At 52.1% G+C, this 23,503-nt stretch overlaps 1 protein-coding gene across 4 annotated transcripts in view; it reads left to right on the top strand.

Moving 5' to 3' along the window:
* The window catches only part of PCBP3 (poly(rC) binding protein 3), a 357,863-nt gene that overhangs the window by 245,886 nt on the left and 88,474 nt on the right, over nt 1–23,503 (top strand). For all 4 annotated transcript variants that reach the window (XM_037830105.1, XM_037830097.1, XM_037830146.1 and 1 more), the window contains exon 3: nt 3,678–3,813. In XM_037830105.1, the coding sequence (XP_037686033.1) occupies nt 3,804–3,813 (10 nt within the window). In that variant the 5' untranslated portion in view covers nt 3,678–3,803. The remainder of the gene's footprint in view (nt 1–3,677; nt 3,814–23,503) is intronic.

The following is a 23,503-nucleotide window of genomic DNA, read 5'->3' as shown; positions in this document are numbered from 1 at the left end:
GGGAGAGCCTCCCTCTGCCTCCTCCTCCCAGCCCCCCACTATGGGCTTACCCTGTTTTTTCTGCTTTTTTTTTTCTGCCCCTCATACACATTCCCTCAGATGGTTTAGACCTATAACCGTGTCTCTGCTCAACCACACCTGTCATGGGCCTTCTGGGAGGTTCCGGGGAAGAGGAGCCAGCAGCCCCCATTTGTTGTCTCCTCCTGTAGAGGCTGCCGGCCTCCGGGATTAGAGTCCTCATCCAGGGAGGCGGCTGTGTCCACCATACCCTGAGGCTGCAGCTGGGGGCCCGTGGCACCCTGCAGAGCCCGGCACCCTGGCTGGGGAGCCCCAGAGCCCTTGAGAAGCAAATGCCCTCAGAGTCCGGGCCCCTCTCCTGGGTGTGCCCCGTAGGCTTGGGGGGCAGGGGAACACCCCACAGCAGCAGGGCAGCACCCGCCTCCCCGCATGGGCTTGTGTTCCAGCTTCCTTTGCTTGGTACCATATTCACCACGAATTCAGCCACTTTCCAGAGTCCAGGGCAGTGTTGGGGACTCTTGTTTTCTCTTGACTTCTTAGAGCTTATGGGTTTGTGCCTTATGCAGTGTGTAATTGGAAGTCTTTTCCACTGCTTTCTTTTTTTAATGTTGATTAATCCTTTTTTAAAAATTTGAGGTATAATTCACATACCATAAAATTCACCATTTTGAAGTGTACAATCCAATGGGTTTTGTTATATTAACAAAGTGTGCAGCTATCACCACTATATCACTGTCACCCCAAAAAGAAACCCCTATCCTTTTGCAGTCGCCCCCCTTTTCCCCTCCCCTGGCCCTTGGCAGCTGCTTGTCTGCTTCCAGTCGCGATGGATTCCCTCCTCTGGGCAGTTCATAGGAGTGGAGTCGGGTAGCGCGTGGCGTTCCTGTGTGGCCTCTCTGTCTTGTCATGTGCTTTCAAGGCTCGTTATTATGTACCAGGCTTCAGTGCTTCCTTCCTTTTCATGGCTGGATAACATTCTGTGGTAGGTTTGTGAAGTTTTTGCATGAACATGTGTTTCCAGTTCTCTTGGGTATACACCTAGGAGTAAAATTGCTGGGTCATGTGGTAACTTGATGCTTAACTCTTTGAGAAATTGACAAACTGTTTTCCAAAGTGGGTGTAGCTCTTTATATTCCTACCAGTAGTGGATGACGGTGTCACATTCTCATCAAAACTTACTGTTTTCTCTTTATTTGTTTACTTAATTACCAACTTATAACATTATTGCCATCCTAGGAGCCTGAAATACTATCTCATTGTGGTTTTGAGTTGCATTTCTCTAATGTGCAATGATGTTGAACATCATTTCATGTGCTTTTCGGCCATTTGTGTATCTTCCTTGAAGAAACCTGTTTTGCAGATCCTTTGCCCATTTTTAAATTGGGTTGTTTTCTATTGTTAAGTTATTATAAGAGTTATTTTTATATTATAGATACTAGTCTCTTACAATATACATGATTTACAAAAATCTTATCCCATTCTTTGAATTTTCTTTTCACATTCTTGATGGATTCCATTGAAGCACCACAGTTTTTAATTTTTGAGGAAGTCCAGGATATATTTTTTCTTTTGTTGCCTGTGCTTTTGGAGTTATATCTAAGAAACCATTCCTTAATTTATAGTTCCAAAGATTTTTGCCTGTGTTTATGTTTTCTTCTCAGAGTTTTATAGTTTTAGCTCTTAATTTATCGTCTTTGATCCATTTTGAGTTAATTTTTATTTGTGGTATGAGGCAGGGGTCAGACTCATTCTTTTGCATGTGGCTATCCAGTTGTCCCAGCACCATTTGTTGCAAAGACTGTTCTTTCCTCCTTTGAATCGTCTTGGCACCTTGTCAAACATTCTTCCATCATTTTCAGATAATTCCCACTCACCAATTTCAAGACCTAATTCAATGGCCAACATCTCTGTACTCCTTTTTTTGCACTTGTATGTGACTGTCTTCCAACCTAATGTAATATGTGCCCATATAAAAGGGGAAGTTTTACTAACAAGTATCTTTTATGGAATTTCCTTACATTTGAGTCTTTACAAAGTATTTTTTTCATTATGCTATTTTACTATTTATTTCATTTTGTCCCTCAGATTTTATACGGAGACCAAATATTAGCTTCAAACAAATGTAGTCAGTGCTGTGTTTGTTGCCTCAAGAGGTCTTGGACTAAAGAAAAAGACAAAGACATTTAAACCCTATTTCTAATTATTGTTGATGCAATGAACTCACAGTTCCAAATGTTGGATGCTCTTGTAAACAGGCCTTTTAAGATGTCCATGACAATGATTCCTAGAGGTCATAACATACACCCACAAAATAAGTTTAAAAGTACAACAAAAGGGTAATGTTTATGAAAACAGGTACTTGTGACTGGAGACCAAATTTCCAGTGTCAGCAGCAAAAATTAGTTCAAAAAGTAAAAAAGTCAAAAAACTTAGAGCAAGGTAAGAGCAGTACACTCTGCAAAAACATTGTTGGCACAGAAGGTGGCTGCAGTGGGCAGAATGATGTGCTGAAGTTAAAGAGTTTGAATGAAATTATTTACTAACTATGAAAGTACAAAGCCAGCAATGTATTTAGATTAATATTTACTTTTATAATGCTATTTTAAATCAACATATATGCAAAATAAGCAGACTAAAATATTGTAAGTAGACAGTTGTGCGGTCGCAGTTGATTCGTCTGAGGGGGGGGGGGGGGCGGCCGGTTGCTGAACCCTCGGCTGTCGGCGTTGCTTGGAGGGTACCGGCGGCGGGGGCTCTTTCCCGGAGGCAAGGGCGAGGCGGGGGACTTGGCCAGGTCCCCGGCGGGAGGCGTGCAAGGTGTGGAGGGCGGCGAGAAGGGAAAGATAAGACACTCTTCCTCCAGTAAGGGTAGAACAAAAGGACCTTTATTCCGGGGTGAGCACAGGTTATATGGGCTGGCATAGAGGGCGGGGGTTGTTACAAGCCAATGCTGAGGGGATAAAGGCTAGGATTGGTTCTGAGAGGGTGCGGAGGTTAGGATTGGTTCTAAGAGGGCACGGAGGTTGTTCTAAAAGGTGCAGGAGTTGCTCTGGCAACGGTGTCTGGCAACAATGTATGCGCACTGGTGGTGATGGGAGTTGCATTGGCAACGGGGAGTGTACGGGCAAGATAAGGGGGTGGGGGGAAGGGCGGTTGGGGGAAGGGCGGTTTCCTCCGGCAAGCCTCCCCTGCCAGTGGCATTTTGGGTGAGGAAAAGGGAGCTGCCTTGACCTCGCTCCCTAGGCTCGGGGGGGGCTGCAGAGGGCACTAAACGCCCGTACCCACTACCCTCCCCAGGGGGTGATATCAGGTCCCCTGGCCCAGGCCTGGTAAGTCGAGGTACAAGCTCAGTCACCCGCACAGTTGAATACTTTATTCAGATTCTTAAAAGTTTAGACAATTTTCTTAAGGGCGTCTTTGGTCTTCTCACTCATATTTGGAGTGGCCTCATGTGGGGGTGAATGCGGCAATTTTCTCAGGAGAAGTTCCCAGTGGCATGCTTATTCCTCTCCATAGACCATGTGGGGCCTTATATTTGAATGCTTAAGAGACGTTTGCTGCTTTGTTGGATGCAAGAAATCAATTCTGTTGAAGCTGAGCTCTTAACAGCCAAGCTTGTAAATATGTCAGCTCACATGTCTTGTGTTTTTGTGTTTTAGGTAGCTGGGCTCCACAAAAAACATCACTCCCTCTATAAATCAGCAGTTCCAGTCACGATGCTCAAAGTTACAATATGTGAGGACACTTGGTCTCTGTGGATCTGCTGTAAACCCTAGAGCCTGCTCATGGGGGAAGGTGAGTTACTCTAAAGTATCCTTTGTTTGCTTGTTGGTTTGTCTACGAAGATTGTATATAATGTGCTTGAGAGATGAATTGAAAAATGAAATATGTACTGTGCATTTTTCTGCTTTAGCCCATGAAATACTAGCAAATCCAATCTAATAGCATATTAAAAGAATTACACACCCTGACCAAGGGATTTATCCCAGGAATGCAAGGATAGTTCAACATCAGAAAATCAGTCAATGTAATACACCACATTAACTGAATGAAGGGTGAAATAGCATGACCATCTCAATTGATGCAGAAAAGGCTTTTGACAAAATCTAACACTGTTTCATGATAAAAACATTCAGAAAAATAGGAATCAAAGGTAACTTCCTCAACATGATAAAGGGCATATATGAAAAACCCACAGCTAACATCATACTCAGTGGTGAGAGGCTGAAAGCTTCCCCCAAGATCAGGAACAAGACAAGGGTGCCCACTGTCACCGCTGCTCTTCAGCATTATAAAGAAAGTTCTGGCCAGAGCAGTTAGACAAGAAAAAGAAAGAAAGTGCACCCAAATCAAAAAAGACACCATGATCCTTTATATAGAAGATTCCAAAGAATCTGTAAGAACACTCTAGATCTGATCAGCAAATTCAGCAAAGGCACAGGTTACAGGATCTACACGTAAAAATCAGTTGCATTTTGGAAAACACAGCTGTGAAATGAAAATTTAAAAAAATCCGGTTTGCAATAGCTCATGAAAGAATAAAATACTAGGAGTAACTTTAACAAAGGAAGTGAAGGACTTGTCCCTGAAAACTACAAAACATTACTGAAAGAAGTAAAAGAACATCTAAATAAATTGCAATCTAAATAAATGGCCAAAATTTAGTACTCTAATAAAAGGCTCTTGAGATGAGACGAATGTAAGGAGGACGCTTCATGCTTTGAAGAGAATGACTCCATAATGTGTCATAATGTGTTGGTTCTCCTCATCAATTCATTCATGCAGTGTAATGTCAAGTCAGAATTCCAAGGAGACTTTGAAGAGCTCAGTAAATCTAATTTAAAAGCCAAATTAATGTCCAAAGATCACCAAAGATTCAAGAAAAGATAAGTTAACATCAAAGAAGAGTAAAGCTGGAAGACTTGCCTTTCCAGATGTTAAAACATAACACAAAGTCATCGGTGTAAAAGCAGCTTTTTGGAGGCAAGATGGCGGCATAGAGAGGAGTGGAAGCTAAGCAGTCCCCCGGAACAACTACAAAAAACCAGAAACAACTAGTAAATAATCCAGAATAACTGCGGGGGGACAAACGAGACCATCCACTCATCATACACCAACCTGAATTGGGAGGAATGCCCAAGAACACAGCATAAAATCTGTAAGTAAAACCTGTGGAACCAAGTCGTGAGACCCCCTCCCCCATAGCCCGAGCTGCGGAGCCGCGTGGTGCCACAGAGAAGCTCTCTCCCAGCAAGCGAATATAGCTCAGCTGAGCTCCAACTGGGGTTTTAAGTAGCGAGTGTGAACTGCTCACTACAGGTACGCAGCCCCAAAAAACAGACAGAGGCTTTGGGTGACGACTGACCTGGGAGAGCCGGAGGGTCGCCTTGACTGGGTCTGAAGGGGACTATCTGTTTCTTTTTCGGCTCAGTGGAGAAAGCCCCAGTCATTTTAAGTTTCCAGGGCTGTGACTCGGGGAAGGGCGGAGACACCACAAGCAGAGAGCGAGACCATTGAAATGCTAATGACCTCCACCTGAGGGCTCTGTCTTCTCTAGGAGGAAAGGGGTGGGGCCCTTTCCATTCAGAACCAGACCCCAGAGCCTGGGGGAACACGGCCATACCTCCTCACACCAGTCAAGAATTATAGGCTAACAGGCGTCACCTGCTGGGCAGAAAAGCACAGTGACCCGAGGCATCAAAGGGTGGAGCAATTTTCTAAGACACACCCGCAGGGAAACCAGATACTGAATATTTCTTCCCTCTGTTCTGGTCTGGGAAAACCTGATTTGGATAAACAAGGAAACCATGACTAGACAACAGAAAATTACAACCTACACTAAGAAAAACAAAGTTATGGCCCAGTCAAAGGAACAAACGTACACTTCAACTGAGATACAGGAATTTAAACAACTAATGCTAAATCAATTCAAAAAGTTTAGAGAAGACATTGCAAAAGAGATAGAGGCTGTAAAGGAAGCACTGGACCTGTATACGGCAGAAATCAAAAGTTCAAAAAACCTACTGGTAGAATCTATGGAAATGAAAGGCACAACACAAGAGATGAAAGGCACAACACAAGAGATGAAAGACACAATGGAAACATACAACAACAGATCTCAAGAGGCAGAAGAAAACACTCAGGAACTGGAGAACAAAACACCTGAAAGCCTACACACAAAGGAGCAGATGGAGAAAAGAATGAAAAAATATGAGCAACGTCTCCGGGAACTCAAAGATGAAACAAAGTACAATAATGTACGTATCATTGGTGTCCCAGAAGGAGAAGAGAGGGGAAAGGGGGCAGAAGCAATAATAGAGGAAATAATTCATGAAAATTTCCCATCTCTTAAGAAAGACATAAAATTACAGATCCAAGAAGCGCAGCGTACTCCAAACAGAAGAGATCTGAATAGGCCTACGCCAAGACACTTAATAATCAGATTATCAAATGTCAAAGAGAGAATCCTGAAAGCAGCAAGAGAAAAGCAATCCATTACATACAAAGGAAGCTTAATAAGACTATGTGCGGATCTCTCAGTAGAAACCATGGAGGCAAGAAGGAAGTGGTGTGATATGTTTAAGATACTGAAAGAGAAAAACCACCAACCAAGAATCCTGTATCCAGCAAAGCTGTCCTTCAAATATGAGGGAGAGCTCAAAATATTTTCTGACAAACAGACAATGAGAGACTTTGTGAACAAGATACCTGCCCTACAGGAAATACTAAAGGGAGCACTACAGGGTGATAGAAGACAGGAGTGTGTGGTTTGGAACACAATTTTGGGAGATGGTAGCACAACAATGTAAGTACACTGAACAAAGGTAACTATGAATACGGTTGAGAGAGGAAGATGGGGAGCACGTGAGACACCACAAGAAAGGAGGAAAGATAATGACTGGGACTGTGTAACTTGGTGAAATCTAGAGTATTCAACAATTGTGATAAAATGTACAAATATGTTCTTTTACGAGGGAGAACAAGCAAATGTCAACCTTGCAAGGTGTTAAAAATGGGGAGGCATTGGGGGAGGGATGCAATCAGCATAAACTAGAGACCGTAACTAATAGAATCATTGTATTATGCTTCCTTTAATGTAACAAAGGTGATATACCAAGGTAAATGCAGATAAGAGGGGGGGATAGGAGAGGCATGTTAGACACTTGACATTGGTGGTATTGTCTGATTCTTAATGGTGGGTAATGTCCATGATCAACTGTACAAATACTAGAAATCACTTCATGAACCAGAACAAATGTATGACAATACAATTAGAAGTTAATAATAGAGGGGCATATAGGAAAGAACTATATACCTATTACAAACTATATACTACAGTTAGTAGTATTTCAACATTTTTTCATAAACAGTAACAAACGTACTATATCAATACTAGGAGTCAACAATTGAGGGGGGTTGGTTAGGGATAGGGGAGGATTAGAGTTTCCTTTTCTTTTTTTCTTTTTTCATCTTTCACTTTATTTCTTGTCTGGAGTAATGAAAAGTTTCTAAAAATTGAACAAAAATTAAGTGTGATGGATGCACAGCTGTATGAGGGTACCCAGGGGCAAGTGATTGTACACTTTGGATCTTTGGATAATTGTATGGTATCTGAACAATCTCAATAAAAATGAAAAAAAAAAAAAAAAAAAAAGCAGCTTTTTGTTTACATAAAATAAGAGAAAGAGGTGGATGTATGAGAATAAAGTGCTCAGTGACAGACTTTTGGGGCCCTAATGTACAATAAAGCCTCCAAAATTTAGTGAAGGCAGGACAAATTGTTTTAAAGATGCTGGTGGGGAAAGGCGGCTCACCCTGCAGAAAAATAAAACACAACCCTTTCCTCACACCACACACCACGATGGGCTCCAGATGGATTCAAGACCTGGATGTTAAGGTAAAAACATAATGGAAAAAACTGTATTTTTAATAGCTGAGGGCAGAAAAGGACTTCTTAAAAACAAAAACAAAATATGACAAAAATTTGGTAAACTGGGTTATACCAAATTAAAGATTTCTCTTCATAGAGGACTCCATGGATAAAGTCAGTGAAAAATGAGAGAAAGGAGAAGATCCATCCAAGTCTGGAACCGAGAAAGCGTGAGGCCTGCTGCTGCCTGTGTTCCGGGCTCGGCTCAGGGTCCGGTGAGGGTGACCGGCTCTGTCCTCCCTTGGACGGCGGGCGGGGCCCTTCCCGGGCACGGAGGCCTCGGCTTCCCGCGGTGCTGACCAGCTCCGCTCCTCCTTTGCGTTCCAGTCTGGCTCGGAAGGACTCACAAAGAAGTATGCGCTGTACCCTGTGCGCCGCAGCTGAGGCACATTTTGCATTATTAAATATTAGTAAGTTTAGACTTGAAATATCTAGAGCATCGCGCCTTTACGTTGGCAACTGAATGGACACTGAAAACTAGAATTGTGAATGTTTTATTTTCATGAAATAATAAATTAATAAGATACTGAAATTCTTAAAAATTAAATTTTCCTGTTTTATATAATTTGTTTTAAAATCATGTTCATTAATTATAATTTGTACTTTGCCTTATAATTTTGAATATTTTTAGAAAACATAGCCTTTTTTAAAGCATAAAAGTAATTTTAATTTTTATTCACATTTCATTTAAATGTTTTGATGATGGTAATTCAAATTTTGACTGCTTTATATAATAATCTGCGGTCGGGGTTACTGCTTCTAGGGGGAGTGGCGGCCGGTAGCCGAGCCCTCAGCTCTCGGGGCTGCTTAAAGGGTACCGGCGGCGGGGGCCCTTTCCCGGAGGCGAGGGCGAGGCGGAGGACTTGGCCGGGTCCTCGGCGAGAGGCGTGCAAGGTATGGAGGGCGGCGATAAGGACAAAAACACTCTTCATCCAGTAGGAGTATGCGCCAAAGAGATTTATTCAGGGGTGATTACAGGTTATATAGGCTGGTAAGAAGGGCAGGGCTGGAAAGGAGGTGAAGCAGCCTTAAATGGCAATATTGAAGGGAGAGGGGCTAGGATTGGTTCTGAGAGGACGCAGGAGCCGTTGCAGCGGGCGGGGGTTGTTTTGGCCACGGTGCATGCGCGCTGGCGGTGGCAGGAGTGGCCTTGGCACCAGGGAGTGAGTGGGTAAGATAAGGAAGTGGGGAAAGGGCAGTTGGGAGAAAGGCGGTTTCCTCCGGCAAGCCTCCCCTACCAGTGGCATTTTGGGTGAGGAAAAGGGAGCTGCCTTGACCTCGCTCCCCACGCTCGGGGGGGCTGCAGAGGGCACTCACGCCCGTACCTACTACCCTCCCCAGGGGGTGATCAGGTCCCCTGGCCCAGGCCTGGCAAGCCGAGGCACAAGCTCAGCTACCCGCAATAATCCTTTGGACTTTTTCTGCTAATAGAATACGAATTGGCTAAAATATTTTATTATAAGAACATAATCAGTGCTTTTACTAAGATGAAAGCCATACAAATAAATTTATGGAAGAAATACATAATAACATTTTAATATGTTTGCGGTCGGGGTTACTGCTTCTGGGGGGAGGGGCGGCCGGTAGCTGAGCCCTCAGCTCTCGGGGCTGCTTAAAGGGTACCGGCGGCGGGGGCTCTTTCCCGGAGGCGAGGGAGAGGCGGAGGACTTGGCCGGGTCCTCGGCGAGAGGCGTGCAAGGTGTGGAGGGCGGCGATAAGGACAAGACACTCTTCATCCAGTAGGAGTATGCGCCAAAGAGGCTTTATTCAGGGGTGATCACAGGTTATATAGGCTGGTAAGAAGGGCAGGGCTGGAAAGGAGGTGAAGTAGCCTTAAATGGCAATACTGAAGGAAGAGGGGCTAGGATTGGTTCTGAGAGGACGCAGGAGCCGTTGCAGCGGGCGGGGGTTGTTCTGGCCACGGTGCATGCGCGCTGGCGGTGGCAGGAGTGGCCTTGGCACAAGGGAGTGTGCGGGCAAGATAAGGAAATGGGGTAAGGGCGGTTGGGAGAAAGGCGGTTCCCTCCGGCAAGCCTCCCCTGCCCGTGACATTTTGGGTGAGGAAAAGGGAGCTGCCCTGACCTCGCTCCTCAGGCTCGGGGGGGCTGCAGAGGGCACTAACGCCCGTACCTACTACCCTCCCCAGGGGGTGATCAGGTCCCCTGGCCCAGGCCTGGCAAGCTGAGGTACAAGCTCAGCTACCCGCAATTCCCCTTTCTTTTCTAATTAGAGGAAGAGGCTTTACCGGAGAGGCCCGCTAAGGGTGAGGGAAGGGGGAGGTCAGGGAAGGGAAAAAGGGGTTGACGGTGGCTTGGTGAGGCTGGAGCTCAGTGTTGGTGTGGTGCCCGGGCGCTCGACAAGGGCTTTGCTGCAGCGGGCTGGGCGAAGGTGAGGGGTTTAAAGTTCAGGGGTTCAGAGAGGCTGGAACTCGAGGCGAGAGCGATGTTCAGGTGATTGAGAAGGGCCTCGCGGTCGGCGGGTTGACCGGTGGCGTTGAGGTCGCGGAGGGTTGGCTGTTATCTTGGAGTGGGGGGCGTCAGAGGTGGCGAGTCGCTGATACTGGATTTGCACGAACGAGGAAAAAATGGCATCCGTTTGTTTCCTTACAAGCTGGACAATTTTGCGGATGAGGCAGGGTCCTAAGATGAGAGCTAGAATAATTATTAATAGGGGGCCAAAAAAAGGAAGGATATATGGGAGGATGGGAGTGAAAAAACTGGACCAATAACTGGTGGCTTCACGATCTCTTTTACGCTTTTCCAGTCCTTCTCGGACCCTTTTTAGGCTGTCCTCGACGAGACCTGTGGAATTGGCATATACACAGCACTCTTCTCCTAGGGCGGCGCAGAGGCCTCCTTCTTTGAGGAGGAGAAGGTCAAGACCTTGGCGGTTTTGGAGCACTACCTCAGAGAGGGAATTGACAGAATTTTTTAGATGGTAAATAGCGTTTTGTAAGTGACGAATGTCCTCGTCAACAGCCGCCCTGAGGTGAGTTAGGGCGGAGCCTTGACTGGCTAGTGCAGCGATTCCGGTGCCAGTGCCGGCAAGACCTAGGAGGGAGGCAATTGTGAGGGCGGTGATGGGCTCTCGCTTTTGCAGAAGGACAGGAGCTGCAGTTTTTTCCAGACGGAGGAAGAAGTCTTCTTCGCTGTGGTATAAGACCCTAGGGATAAGGACAATTAGGAGGCAAGTTTCTTTATATTCACTGATGATATTCGTGCTGAGACAGGGGGTAAGTCCTGTAGAGGAGCAGAGCCATTGGGAGGAGTTATGAGGAATGAGAAATTTTGCCGAGCTGCTGGGAGATGAGTAGCTGGCACAGGCAGTGAGGTCGGGAGAGTTACTGGAGCGAGGGCGGACGCACTTTCCCGTATAGGAGACTGAATGAAAGGTCAGGGGGACGGCAGAGGTATTCCAATTGCATTCCAAGGGGCTGTTTTCTGTGCTTTCTGAAAAGGAGAGGTTGGAGGCAACGGGCTCGTACAGTGAGGAAGAGGTGGAGAGGCAGAGCCAGCAGGAGGAGGTAAAATTGGGGTTGGAGGAGTTCACTGAGGTGAAGGCCGCTTGGATAAGGCCGAGGAGGGGAGAGGAGTAACAAGAGGGGGGCAGAAAAGGTTGGGGTGGTGGGGTTGGCGATGCGCTGTTTGTAGCTGAGGTGCGGTTTCCGGATGCGCTGCTTGTACTTGAGGTGCGGCTGGAAGGCTGTGGAAAAAGGGGGTTAATGACTTTATTGGGACCTATGCCAGAGGGTGTTTTTAAAGCAGTATTTTGGTATGGTTGGCTTATAGCCTCCTTTTTTATTAGAATAAGTGATTCTCGGTCGGTTCCTTTCTCATAGATTCTGAAGCCTTAAGTTTGACCAAGTAACCAGGAGGGATCAGTGGGGAGCTGCACTGTAAGATTAAGATGTGTGCAGGATCCCTCGCTTTCTTGGCCGAGCCAGTTAACTGTAGGGATTTTGCACCCTGTAGGGGTCCATTTTAAGGTAAGGTAATGATTAGGAACAGGAGGCTTCCAATTAGTGGCTAATGTTTCACACCCCCAGTATGCACAGTAGTACTCGTTGGGGGAATTACAGTACGATTTTCCAGGATTTGAGGATGGGCACATGTAATATTGGGCCTGGGGATCACTTACCTTTTGAGCGCAGGTTTCTTCGACTCTGGAGACAAAGGTGGTGAAAGGCTTACTCGGCTCCTGGAAGAGCTTGGTGAATTTATTAGGCCGACAGGCAGAGCAATTGGCAAACGCGCGTAAGGCGATGCCTCTGAGGACAGTCCAGAAGGCAGCAGGGGCATTAATATAAGCAGACGCATTTAGAAACGCTCCAGTGCCCAAATAGGCTTCGGGGGGATGATAGACTCCAATGGCTGCATCTTGCTCACTTTGCTTAGCTGCTTCTGCCTGGAAGTGAGCACGCCAGTCAACAAACTGACCGGGGTTAAAAATTGAACGGGCAAGCGAGGCCCAGTCTTGGGGGAGGCAATAGTTCATGGCGAGATCCTGCAGTATTTGGGAAGCATATGGGCTACCTAACCCGTCCTCCTTGACGGCCCTGCGAAGCTGCTTGATAGTATCTGAGTCAATGGGATACCAGTCATACGGTTTCTGTGGGGTGGGGGCAAGGTTAAGAGGAAAGCAGCGAAAAGCACGAGAGAAAGGAGGACGCGCTTGCAGAGGGCTTGGCGCGGGAGTGGGGGTAGGGGGAGCGTTGCCCCAAGGATTGCCTTGAGGTGCTGAAGGCAGCCAGGGGTTGTTAGTCGGCAGGGTGGAAGGAGCGGCGGCAGCTGCCGGTAGCGGCTCCGAGGGGGAGCTCGCCGAAGGGGGAGGCGGGAGTGGGAGGCCCCAAGCGTCGCAAGATGGCGGCGCGGTGGGCGTGGCTAAGACACAAGATGGCGGACCAGCCCCGCCCTGTGAAAGGGCGGGGCCCAAGGCATAAGATGGTGGACTAGCTCCGCCCTGTGGAAGGGCGGGGTAAAGCGTATGCGGTTTCCGGCCCAGCTTAGGGCTGATGTCATCGCCGGAGCATTTCCTCCCCTCGATGGAAGAAGAAGGAGGAAGTTCGCCATCTTGGCGTGGCGCAGTGTTATTTTGCTTTTTGGGAGTCACCTCGAGCGCGTTGTTAATCTGCTCGACTAAGGACTCCGTGTCCGAGTCATGATTTGAATTAGTATCGCTATCTGAATCTGTTGGCTGGGTTGATAGGGCCTCTTTGGATTTAACGGGGCCTCGATCAGGGGGGAGGGAGCCTTGAAGGCAGGAGCGGATGGTTATCAGAGTGGGGAACAAGCCGGGAGGGAAGCGCTTGCTCTCATGTTCCATGGCGTTGGTGACTCGCTCAATAAGACGATCATAAATAACAGGGTCCCAAAGATGGCAAGTGGTGAGCCATGGGTTAAAGGGCAGCAGGAGGTCCCAGTATATCTGCAGCTGCCGGACAGACACTTTACAGCGATGCGTGTCTAGGAGACCCGCTAGAGCACGAACTTGAGGTGCCTGGCATGTAGATAGACGATTACCCATAGCTGAGGGGAGAGGAGGGGGAGTTGTTTACCGAGCAGAGAGAATGAGATAAACCGTGGCCGCGAGGCCGAAGGAGACGGCGAGAGCGGAAAGCAGTGCCCTTTGGCAACGGGAGCAGTGGGGGGGGGCGGTTGCAAAGAGGCACACGGCGCCAAATGAGGAAATGAAGATACAAAGAACTACAGCAAAGTAATGGAGGGGAAGAGGGAGAGCGTTAGGAGGAACGGGGGTCATAGAAGTGCGCATACAAGAGGACGAAGAGAGCGTGGGGGAAGGGAGGAGCGGCTTCGGAGCAGTGAACCTGACACGGCTCCGGAAGCGGCGAAGGAGAGGCGGCCCTTACCTTGCAGGCGAGGAAACGGGAAGCTGGAGAGGCGTCCGGGCGAGCGGGCGACCTGCCGAACTGTTGTGTGGAGACGCTCCTCACACGGGGCACCAGTTGCGGTCGGGGTTACTGCTTCTGGGGGGAGGGGCGGCCGGTAGCTGAGCCCTCAGCTCTCGGGGCTGCTTAAAGGGTACCGGCGGCGGGGGCTCTTTCCCGGAGGCGAGGGGGAGGCGGAGGACTTGGCCGGGTCCTCGGCGGGAGGCGTGTAAGGTGTGGAGGGCGGCGATAAGGACAAGACACTCTTCATCCAGTAGGAGTATGCGCCAAAGAGGCTTTATTCAGGGGTGATCACAGGTTATATAGGCTGGTAAGAAGGGCAGGGCTGGAAAGGAGGTGAAGTAGCCTTAAATGGCAATACTGAAGGAAGAGGGGCTAGGATTGGTTCTGAGAGGACGCAGGAGCCGTTGCAGCGGGCGGGGGTTGTTCTGGCCACGGTGCATGCGCGCTGGCGGTGGCAGGAGTGGCCTTGGCACAAGGGAGTGTGCGGGCAAGATAAGGAAATGGGGTAAGGGCGGTTGGGAGAAAGGCGGTTCCCTCCGGCAAGCCTCCCCTGCCCGTGACATTTTGGGTGAGGAAAAGGGAGCTGCCCTGACCTCGCTCCTCAGGCTCGGGGGGGCTGCAGAGGGCACTAACGCCCGTACCTACTACCCTCCCCAGGGGGTGATCAGGTCCCCTGGCCCAGGCCTGGCAAGCTGAGGTACAAGCTCAGCTACCCGCATATGTTTTTATTTTATTTTTCATCCACACATCACCATCCCTTCAACAGAACACCTGGCCATACACAATGATAATTAGATTATGCGTTTCTTGATATTTTGTCAACTTTCCTGGCATATGAAAACCATACTTTGCACGTGTTTTTCCTCTCGTTGTCAGGAAGGTAGAAGGGTGGTGTGCATTTTACTTAGCAGCGGGACTTGTCATTTGGCTGTGTAGATACATGGACCAGCCTGGGCCTCACACCTGCTGGGGGGCTGTGTGCAAGCCCCCACCCCCCCACCCCACTTTGGGACTGCATGGGTGCCTGGGGAAGGAGGAGACCTGGAGCTGGGTGGCTGTGTTAGAACCTCCCAGAGGCCAGACGTCTCTCTGCTCCAATTCTGCGTCTCTGTCTGGGGGTCGTGGGAGCCTGGGCCTGGGGTCTGCCACGCGGGTCATGTGAGGAGTGTGTGTGGCCAAGCGTGCTGGTGGCTGGCCGAGCTCGTGCCGTCGGCAGTCCTGGGTGAAGCCACCTGGCTCCCGTGGGTGGGCAGGGTGCATGGAAAGGTGGTGTGGGGGTGGAGGGGAGGAAGAGGGGGGTCTCGCCACGCTTGACGGGCCATGTGGCCTCAAATGCCCACAGGCTGCCCAGTCTTCCCCCCATGACCTGGCCCTGGGCCCCAGGCACCTCCCGGCCTGCCTGCCCCTCCTCTCTGCAGGACCCTGGCCCAGCTCTGCGCCTGCTGGCCCTGCTGCGCCCCAGGGGTCTGGTTTGGGAGCAGGGCCAGTGCGGTCGCAGCTAGGGGCGGGCACCCACGGAACCCTCTGCGCTCAGCGTTGCTTGAGGGGTACCGGCGGCAGCTCTTCCCAGAGGCGAAGGTGAGGCGGGGGACTTGGCCGAGTCCCCGACGGAGGCGTGCAAGGTGTGGAGGGCGGCGAGAGAGGGACGCGAGACACTGTCCTTTAGAGGTGGTAGAACAAAGGCCTTTATTCAGGGGTGAGCACAAGTTATATAGGGTGGCATAGAGGGCGGGGTCGGTGTTAGGGGTGTGGGGTCCTTATATGGCAATGCTGAGGGGATAAAGGCTAGGATTGGTTCTGAGAGGGCGCGGAGGTCGTTTGAAAAAGGGCGGGAGTTGCTCTGGCAATGGTGTATGCGCACTGGCGGTGGCGGGAGTTGCTCTGGCAACGGGGAGTGTGTGGGCAAGATAAGGGGGGCGGTTTTCTCCGGCAAGCTTCCCTTAACGGTTGTATTTTGGGTGAGGGAGATGGGCCTGTAGCCGGCTCCACTTTCTCAGGCCTGGGGGGCTGTGGAGGGCGCTACTGCCCGTGCCCATCGCCTCCCCCAGGGGCTGACCAGGTTCCCTGGCCCCGGCCCGCCAAGTTGGAACTCAGCACCAGCAACCCGCAGCCAGGGCTCTGCTCCCATGGGTGGCATGTGAGTAGAGCTCTGCTGGGGCTCCCGGGAAAGTCCCCCAGCTGTGGCCCAGCAGGTGTGGGGGCAGTGCTGCCCCGGGTCAACTTGGAGGCCCTGCTGGCAGACTTCTCGCTTCATGGCCTCCACACCCGGACCCCAGAAGCCACTTCAAGTTCAGTTTCCTGTTACTTGCAGCTGGGATCATCCTCAGAGAACCAGATCATGACAGAGCAAAATTCTAGTGCTTCTAGTTCTAATCAGTATTTTAAATGGAGACTCCTGGCTGAACAGAGATTACCACTTAGGGGTTTTCACACAGAATTTTGAGGTTTTAAGGGGTTGACTAATATGTCTCTTTTCCCATCTGGACTTAAGAAGCAGTAGCCAAGAGAACCAAGAGACAAATGGCGGTGTCCTAGTGCCACAGAGGCTGCCTGGAGCCAGCCTGCAGAGCACCCTCCCTGGTGGAAATGTCAGGAGTGAGAAATGAGCCTTCTGTCCTGCCAGTTCCCTGGACTGTTGGATTTAGTCTGTAAGGCAGTGGCCCACAGGGAGGTCAGCCCTTTGCCCTGTCGCCTGAGGCCCTCCCAGCTGGGTGGCTGGATAGGCGAGCAGGTGGGCAGCTCAGCTCTTCACCCCCCATGCAAACAACAGATGACTGAAAGCTGAAGTTTCTGTTCCTGCGTGTTCTGTTCCCTGCCCCAGGCAACCTTTTTTCCTTCCATTTGAGGAAGACTATTGTAAAACTCCATCTTATTTCATGTCCCACTAAGAAAAAAGCTGCCAATGAAACCAAGACCCACTTCCAGCTTCAGAGCTGCTGCAACGTGAAAACGCTGCCGTGAGCACGTGCCCTCCCGCAGCCCCCGCCCGCCCCCCTGGGTGGGTTCCGGCCAGGTGCTCCTCTCCTTGTCCTCGTCCGCGGGCCGGGAACATCTGTTTCCATCACCTGCTCGTGCAGTTGGTCTTTTGGACTCTCCCGTTTGAGAAGCCAGTGGAGGCTGTGGCTACCCAGACCCCAGCCGTGTGCAGTGAGCCGCGTTCGTCCGTGAAAGCCAGACAGTCTCTCGTGTACCCATGGGGCCACCCCAAGCCCTGCTCCCATGCCCCGATGACAAAACTGGTCGGCTGGACCCCGCCCGCAGGTCTGGGCACCAGCCCTCATCGTCCATCTTCCCCTCGCAGATCTCTGCGGCTTTTTACAGGACGTGGCCCTTCCAGAGGGTGGCCCCCCAGCCGCTCTGTGCCTCGCTGCCCCCACAGCACGGGGCGGCCGCCTCCGTGGGGTCTCCTGAGCGCACCCTGCATGGGACGTCCCCCTCCATGCCGAGGCCCTGTCTTCCTGCCTCTCCTACCTGACAGCGGGCCCCAGGCACCACTTCTGATTTTTTAAAACAGAAACACCCTGTCCTTTCCCAAGCGCTCATGTGGAGCGGTCAGTGCATTTCCTGTGGACAGCTGTCCGAGAGAACTGCAAGGAACAGTCTTTCTCCCCAAGAGATCTCTCTCCTCCCCCGCGGAATCAGCCAGGAGTCCTTAGTTTTCTTTCATGCTGGTCAAAGTACATTTTAAAAACCAGTCCAGTTGCTCCTTGGTCTCCTGAGTGAATTTGCTCCTGGATGGGTGTGTTGGCCTCGACGCCCCTGGGTTTGTGGTGATGTCACCAAGGCAGTTTCTCGGCCTCCCCTGGGCCCCTCCTCCTCGGTCACTCCTGCGCCCGCCCGGGTCCGAGGACACGTGTTGTTTCTCAGGACGTGTGCTGCAGCCAGCAGCTGCGGAAGTGGAGTCAGAGCTGGGCCGGGGGAGTCTGTGAACCCCAGAACCGCACACTCTCCCCACCCCCCCGCGCTTCCGAGCCCGAGGCCTGGCCCAGGACGGCGCTGAGCAGCTTCCCAGGGCCCTGGCGCAGGCCGCCGAGCTGTGGGCCTCGGTGACAGGCTCCTCAGGTGGCCGAAGAACCGGTTGTTCCTGGTTTACCTCATTTCCTGCAGAAAGAGCTTTCTAAACCACTGCGTGAGTTTCCACGATCCTGAAACAAGGATTCTGAAACTTAAGAAAGGATGAGAAAGACTGCGAGCCGTTCTCATTTATATGTTGCATTGGAAACAGCAGGGATAAATATCAGCAAATTAGATCCAGTCAAATATGAAAGGAAAACCTACTAAGAAAGACTTCATATCCCAGAATAAGAAAATACTTAAAAATATTTGAACATCGATTAATATAATGTGCCATCAGTAGCTAAAAGGATAAAATTCTTAAGAGTTTCTTAGTGAAAGCCCTTGGGGAAATTTTAACATCGGATTCTAAGGAAGCTCTTCGTGAGCCGGGAGCCGAGAGCGTCTCGCCCCCCAAGTGGGGGTCCCTCTTGGAACCCGCCAGGCTGCAGGGCGCCCCGGGCACGTGACGCGTTGCCAGGCTGGCCGAGACGGCAGGGCGGCCACACAGACGTTCCACGCGGGTCAGGGAGTTTGTCAGCGCAGTGATGAAAGACACCAAAAGAAGGATGCATTCGCGTTTCTGTCAGAGGAGGAGACAAACTACCTAGAAGAACTGAAAGAAATAGGTGAAAACTTGGTTGAGTAAGGCAAGGGGACTCAAAATAATATGGATTTCCCGTACACCAAAAGTACACGAAAATGTCATGGAATTCAGACATCAAGGCCAGAGACGGACCCACTCGGGCTACAGGCTGTCGGTGCTGCCTCACCTGCGTGGGCTGCCGGGAGGAGGCAGCGGGTGCTGTGCTGGGTGCACCTGCTGAAACGGGGCTGCGTCGGGAGGTGGCGCGTGATGCCCGGGGTCAGAGGCCTGCCCCAGTCCTGCAGCGAGTGCGTGGAGCTTGGCACCCAGCCTGGCTCCATGTCCCCACCCCGAGTGCGGGTGCAAGCGTGTGGACAGGTTCCCGCCACAGTTCCAAAGGGCTGCAAGTCGCCGAGAGTTTTAGGAAATGGGAAGGAATTTTAATGCAGACATGAAAATGTCTAACGAACAGATACGAAAACATACAATGTTTAAGATAGTGTGTTCCATGTATTGCTAGAATATTGTCTGAGGGTTAGCAGGGGTAACCTGGGAAGCCGGCTGTCTGTGTCTGCTCCTCAAGGTGGAAAATTGATAGCACCTCCCCCAACCCTGATCGCTGCACACTGTCCCCTCCCCTGCACCCTCCCTCTCCCCCGCTTCCCCCCTCCCCCAGCCTGCCGAGGCTGTGAATTAAACAGCCGCCCAGCGCCCGGGCTGTGCCTGCTCCTGGGGTGCCGAGACCTTGGCTGGAGGCTGGGGTTTATCTGCAGTTCTCAGGACAGAGGCGCTCTCCTAAGCTCTGCCCCTCTCGCCAGTGGTGGCTCCACCTTCCGGAACCACCCTGGACCGTCTTGTCTGCTCCCTGCTCTTCCCTGAGGCTGGCTGGGACGCCGAGCAGCATCTGAAAATTATTCCCGACATAGTTTGCCAGCACGCAGGCATAGCACATCCTGGGCCTGTGGCTTTCCGTTATAACTAAGTCTGAGCGCAGACTCGGGCTCTGGGGCCGATTCTCAGGTCTGTCGTGGTGGGCTGACTTCCCCAGGTATTTGCGCACGCGGTGCCTCGACGTCTGGAGTTTAGGTCTGTGTTTATCAAGGTGTTCTGCAGCCTGCTCGCCTGGGTCTGGGTGTCAGGGTGCAGCCCAGTGTGCGCTGGGAGGCTGCGGTCGCAGTTGATTCGTCTGGGGGGGGGGTGGCGGCCGGTTGCTAAATCCTAGGCTCCCAGGATTGCTCGGAGGGTACCGGCGGCGGGGGCTCTTTCCCGGAGGCGAGGGCGAGGCGGGGGACTTGGCCAGGTCCCCGGCGGGGTGGCGTGCAAAGTATGGAGGGCGGCGAGAAAGGAACAGGCGGGACACGGTTCTTTTAGGGTGAAGAAGCCAAGAGAGTTTATTAGGGGAGAGTACAAGCTTATATCGGGCGTTTAGAGGGCGGGGTAGCTGTAGAGGTTAAAGGCTTGGATTGGTTCTGAGAGGGCGCGGAGGTTGATTGAAAAGGGGCGAGAGTTGCTCCGGTAACGGTGTCTGGCAACAATGTATGCGCACTGGTGGTGATGGGAGTTGCACTGGCAACGGGGAGTGTCCGGGCAAGATAAGGGGGTGGGGAAAAGGCGGTTCCCTCCGGCAAGCCTCCCCTAACAGTGGTATTTTGGGTGAGGAAATGGGGCCTGCCTCCGGCCTCACTTTCCCAGGCCCGGGGGGCTGTGGAGGGCGCTGTCGCCCGTGCCCACCACCCTCCCCAGGGGTTGATCCGGTCCCCCAGCCCAGGCCCGCCAAGTTGAAGCACGTAATCAGTGTCCCGCATTTCCCCCTTCTTTTCTAATTAAAGGAAGAAGCTTACCGGAGAGGCCCGCTAAGGGATGAGGGAAGGGGGAGGCCGGGGAGGGGAAAAAGGGGTTGACGGTGGCTCAGCGAGGCTGGAGCTCGGCGTTGGTGTGGCGCCCGGGCGCTCGACAGGGGCCTTGCTGCTTGCGGAATGGACGAGGGTGGGGGGTTTAAAGTTGGAGGTTCAGAGAAGCTGGAGCTCGAGGTTGGTGCGATGTTCAGGCGATCGAGAAGGGCCTCGCGGTCGGCGGGTTGACCGGTGGCGGTGAGGTCGCGGAGGGTTGGTTGTCATCTCGGAGTAGGGAGCGTCAGAGGTGGCGAGTCGCTGGTACTGGACTTGCACGAACGAGGAGAAAATAGCATCCGTTTGTTTCCTTACAAGCTGGACAATTCTTTCGAGCACAGGTTTCTTCGACTCTGGAGACAAAGGTGGCGAAAGGCTTACTCGGCTCCTGGAAGAGCTTGGTGAATTTATTAGGCCGACAGGCAGAGCAGTTGGCAAACGCTCGTAAGGCGATTCCCCAAAGGATAGGCCAAAAGGTGGCAGGTGCATTAATATAGGCAGATGCATTTATAAACGCTCCCGTGCCCAAGTAAGCTTCGGGGTGATGATAGACTCCAGTGGCTGCGTCTTGTTCACTTTGCTTAGCTGCTTCCGCCTGGAAGTGAGCACGCCAATCAACAAACTGGCCGGGGTTAAGAATGGAACGGGCAAGCGAGGCCCAGTCTTGGGGGAGGCAAAAGTCCATGGCGAGATCCTGCAGTATTTGGGAAGCGTATGGGCTACCTAACCCGTCCTTCTTGACGGCCCTGCGAAGCTGCTTAATAGTATCAGAGTCAATGGGATACCAGTCATACGGTTTCTGTGGTGTGGGGGTAAGGTTAAGAGGAAAGCAGCGAAAGGCACGAGAGAAAGGAGGACGCGCTTGCAGAGGGCTTGGCGCGGGAGTGGGGGTAGGGGGAGCGTTGCCCCAAGGGTTGCCTTGAGGTGTAGAAGGCAGCCAGGGGTTGTTAGTCGGCAGGGTGGGAGGGGCGGCGGCAGCTGCCGGTAGCGGCTCCGAGGGGGAGCTCGCCGGAGGGGGAGGCGGAAGTGGGAGGCCCCAAGCGTCGCAAGACGGCGGCGCGGTAGGCGTGGCTAAGACACAAGATGGTGGACTAGCTCCGCCCTGTGGAAGGGCGGGGTAAAGCGCATGCGGTTTCCGGCCCGGCTTAGGGCTGACGTCATCGCCGGAGCACTTCCTCCCCTCGATGGCTCAGTGTTATTTTGTTTTTTGGGAGTCACTTCGAGCGCGTTGTTAATCTGCTCGACTAAGGACTCTGTGTCCGAATCGTGGTCTACATTAGTATCGCTATCTGAATCTGTAGACTGGGTTGATAGGGCCTCCTTGGATTTAATGGGGCCTCGATCAGGGGGAAGGGAGCCTTGAAGGCAGGAGCGGACGGTTATTAAGGTGGGGAGCAAGCCGGGAGGGAAGCGCTTGCTCTCATGTTCCATGGCGTTGGTGACCCGATCAATAAGGCGATCATAAGTAACAGGGTCCCAAAGATGGCAAGTGGTGAGCCATGGGTTAAAGGGCAGCAGGAGGTCCCAGTATACTTGCAGCTGCCGGACAGACACCTTACAGCGATGTGTGTCTAGGAGACCCGCCAGAGCACGAACTTGGGGTGCTTGGCGTGCAGATAGACGATTACCCATAGTGGAGTGAGAAAAGAAAAAGGGGGGTTGATTATTGAGTAAAGAAAATGAGGTAAACCGTGGTCGCGAGGCCGAAGGAGACGGCGAGAATAGAAGGCAGGAGCCTCTAGTAGCGAGAGCAGTTTGGGGGGGGGCGGTTGCAAAGAGGCACACCGCGCGAAACAAAGAAACAAAGACACAAAGGACCACAGCAAAGTAATGGAGGGGAAGAGGGAAAGCTACTGGAGGAAGAGTGTTAGGAGGAATGGGGGGACATAGGAAGAGAAGACGAAAGGTAGTCGGGGGTAAGAGTTAGGTTAACACGGAAAGGAAGAGCGGCCCGGGCGCGGAGCGGCGTGGGAGAGGCGGCTCCGGACGTGGAGCGGCGAGGGAGAGGCGGCTCCGCGGGGCGGCGAGGGAGAGGCGGCCCTTACTTTGCAGGCGAGGAGAAGGGGAGCTGGAGAGGTGTCCGGGCGAGCGGGTGGTTTTACTGGACCGCTGCGTGGAGAGGACTTTTAATCCCAGTGCCCCACGTTGGGCGCCAGTTGCGGTCGCAGTTGATTCGTCTGGGGGGGGGGTGGCGGCCGGTTGCTAAATCCTAGGCTCCCAGGATTGCTCGGAGGGTACCGGCGGCGGGGGCTCTTTCCCGGAGGCGAGGGCGAGGCGGGGGCCTTGGCCAGGTCCCCGGCGGGGTGGCGTGCAAAGTATGGAGGGCGGCGAGAAAGGAACAGGCGGGACACGGTTCTTTTAGGGTGAAGAAGCCAAGAGAGTTTATTAGGGGAGAGTACAAGCTTATATCGGGCGTTTAGAGGGCGGGGTAGCTGTAGGGGTTAAAGGCTTGGATTGGTTCTGAGAGGGCGCGGAGGTTGATTGAAAAGGGCGGGAGTTGCTCCGGCAACGGTGTCTGGCAACAATGTATGCGCACTGGTGGTGGCGGGAGTTGCACTGGCAACGGGGAGTGTCCGGGCAAGATAAGGGGGTGGGGAAAAGGTGGTTCCCTCCGGCAAGCCTCCCCTAACAGTGGTATTTTGGGTGAGGAAATGGGGCCTGCCTCCAGCCTCACCTTCCCAGGCCTGGGGGGCTGTGGAGGGCGCTGTCGCCTGTGCCCACCACCCTCCCCAGGGGCGGATCCGGTCCCCTGGCCCAGGCCCGCCAAGTTGAAGCACGTAATCAGTGTCCCGCAGGAGGCTGGTGCTCCCCATGTCGAGGGGCTCCGGGGAGTCCCACTGCAGAAGGAATCGCCTGGGTGTGTCCTGGAGGCTTCGGAGATGCCCATGCACACAAACTCGGAGCTTCTCGGGGAGGACCTGCTCCCAGCCCTGACGGTGCCTGCTCTGGGAACCAGGCGTGTGGGGCTGTGGGGTCCCAGCTCGTCGTCGTGTCGCTCGTGTTTAGCCAGTGTCTGCACCACTTTACTTGCTAGGAAATGAAACGCAGCCTCCAGGAAGGTGCCCCATGCAGAGCAGCCTGGGGCCCTGAACCTGGCACCAATGTTGCTTGGTCTGTTT

This window comes from Choloepus didactylus, chromosome 1, assembly GCF_015220235.1.
Source record: "Choloepus didactylus isolate mChoDid1 chromosome 1, mChoDid1.pri, whole genome shotgun sequence".
In the NCBI taxonomy this organism is placed as follows: domain Eukaryota; kingdom Metazoa; phylum Chordata; class Mammalia; order Pilosa; family Megalonychidae; genus Choloepus; species Choloepus didactylus.
The sequence above is the reverse complement of the archived record's forward strand: the minus strand, read 5'-3'. Positions and strand labels throughout refer to the sequence as shown.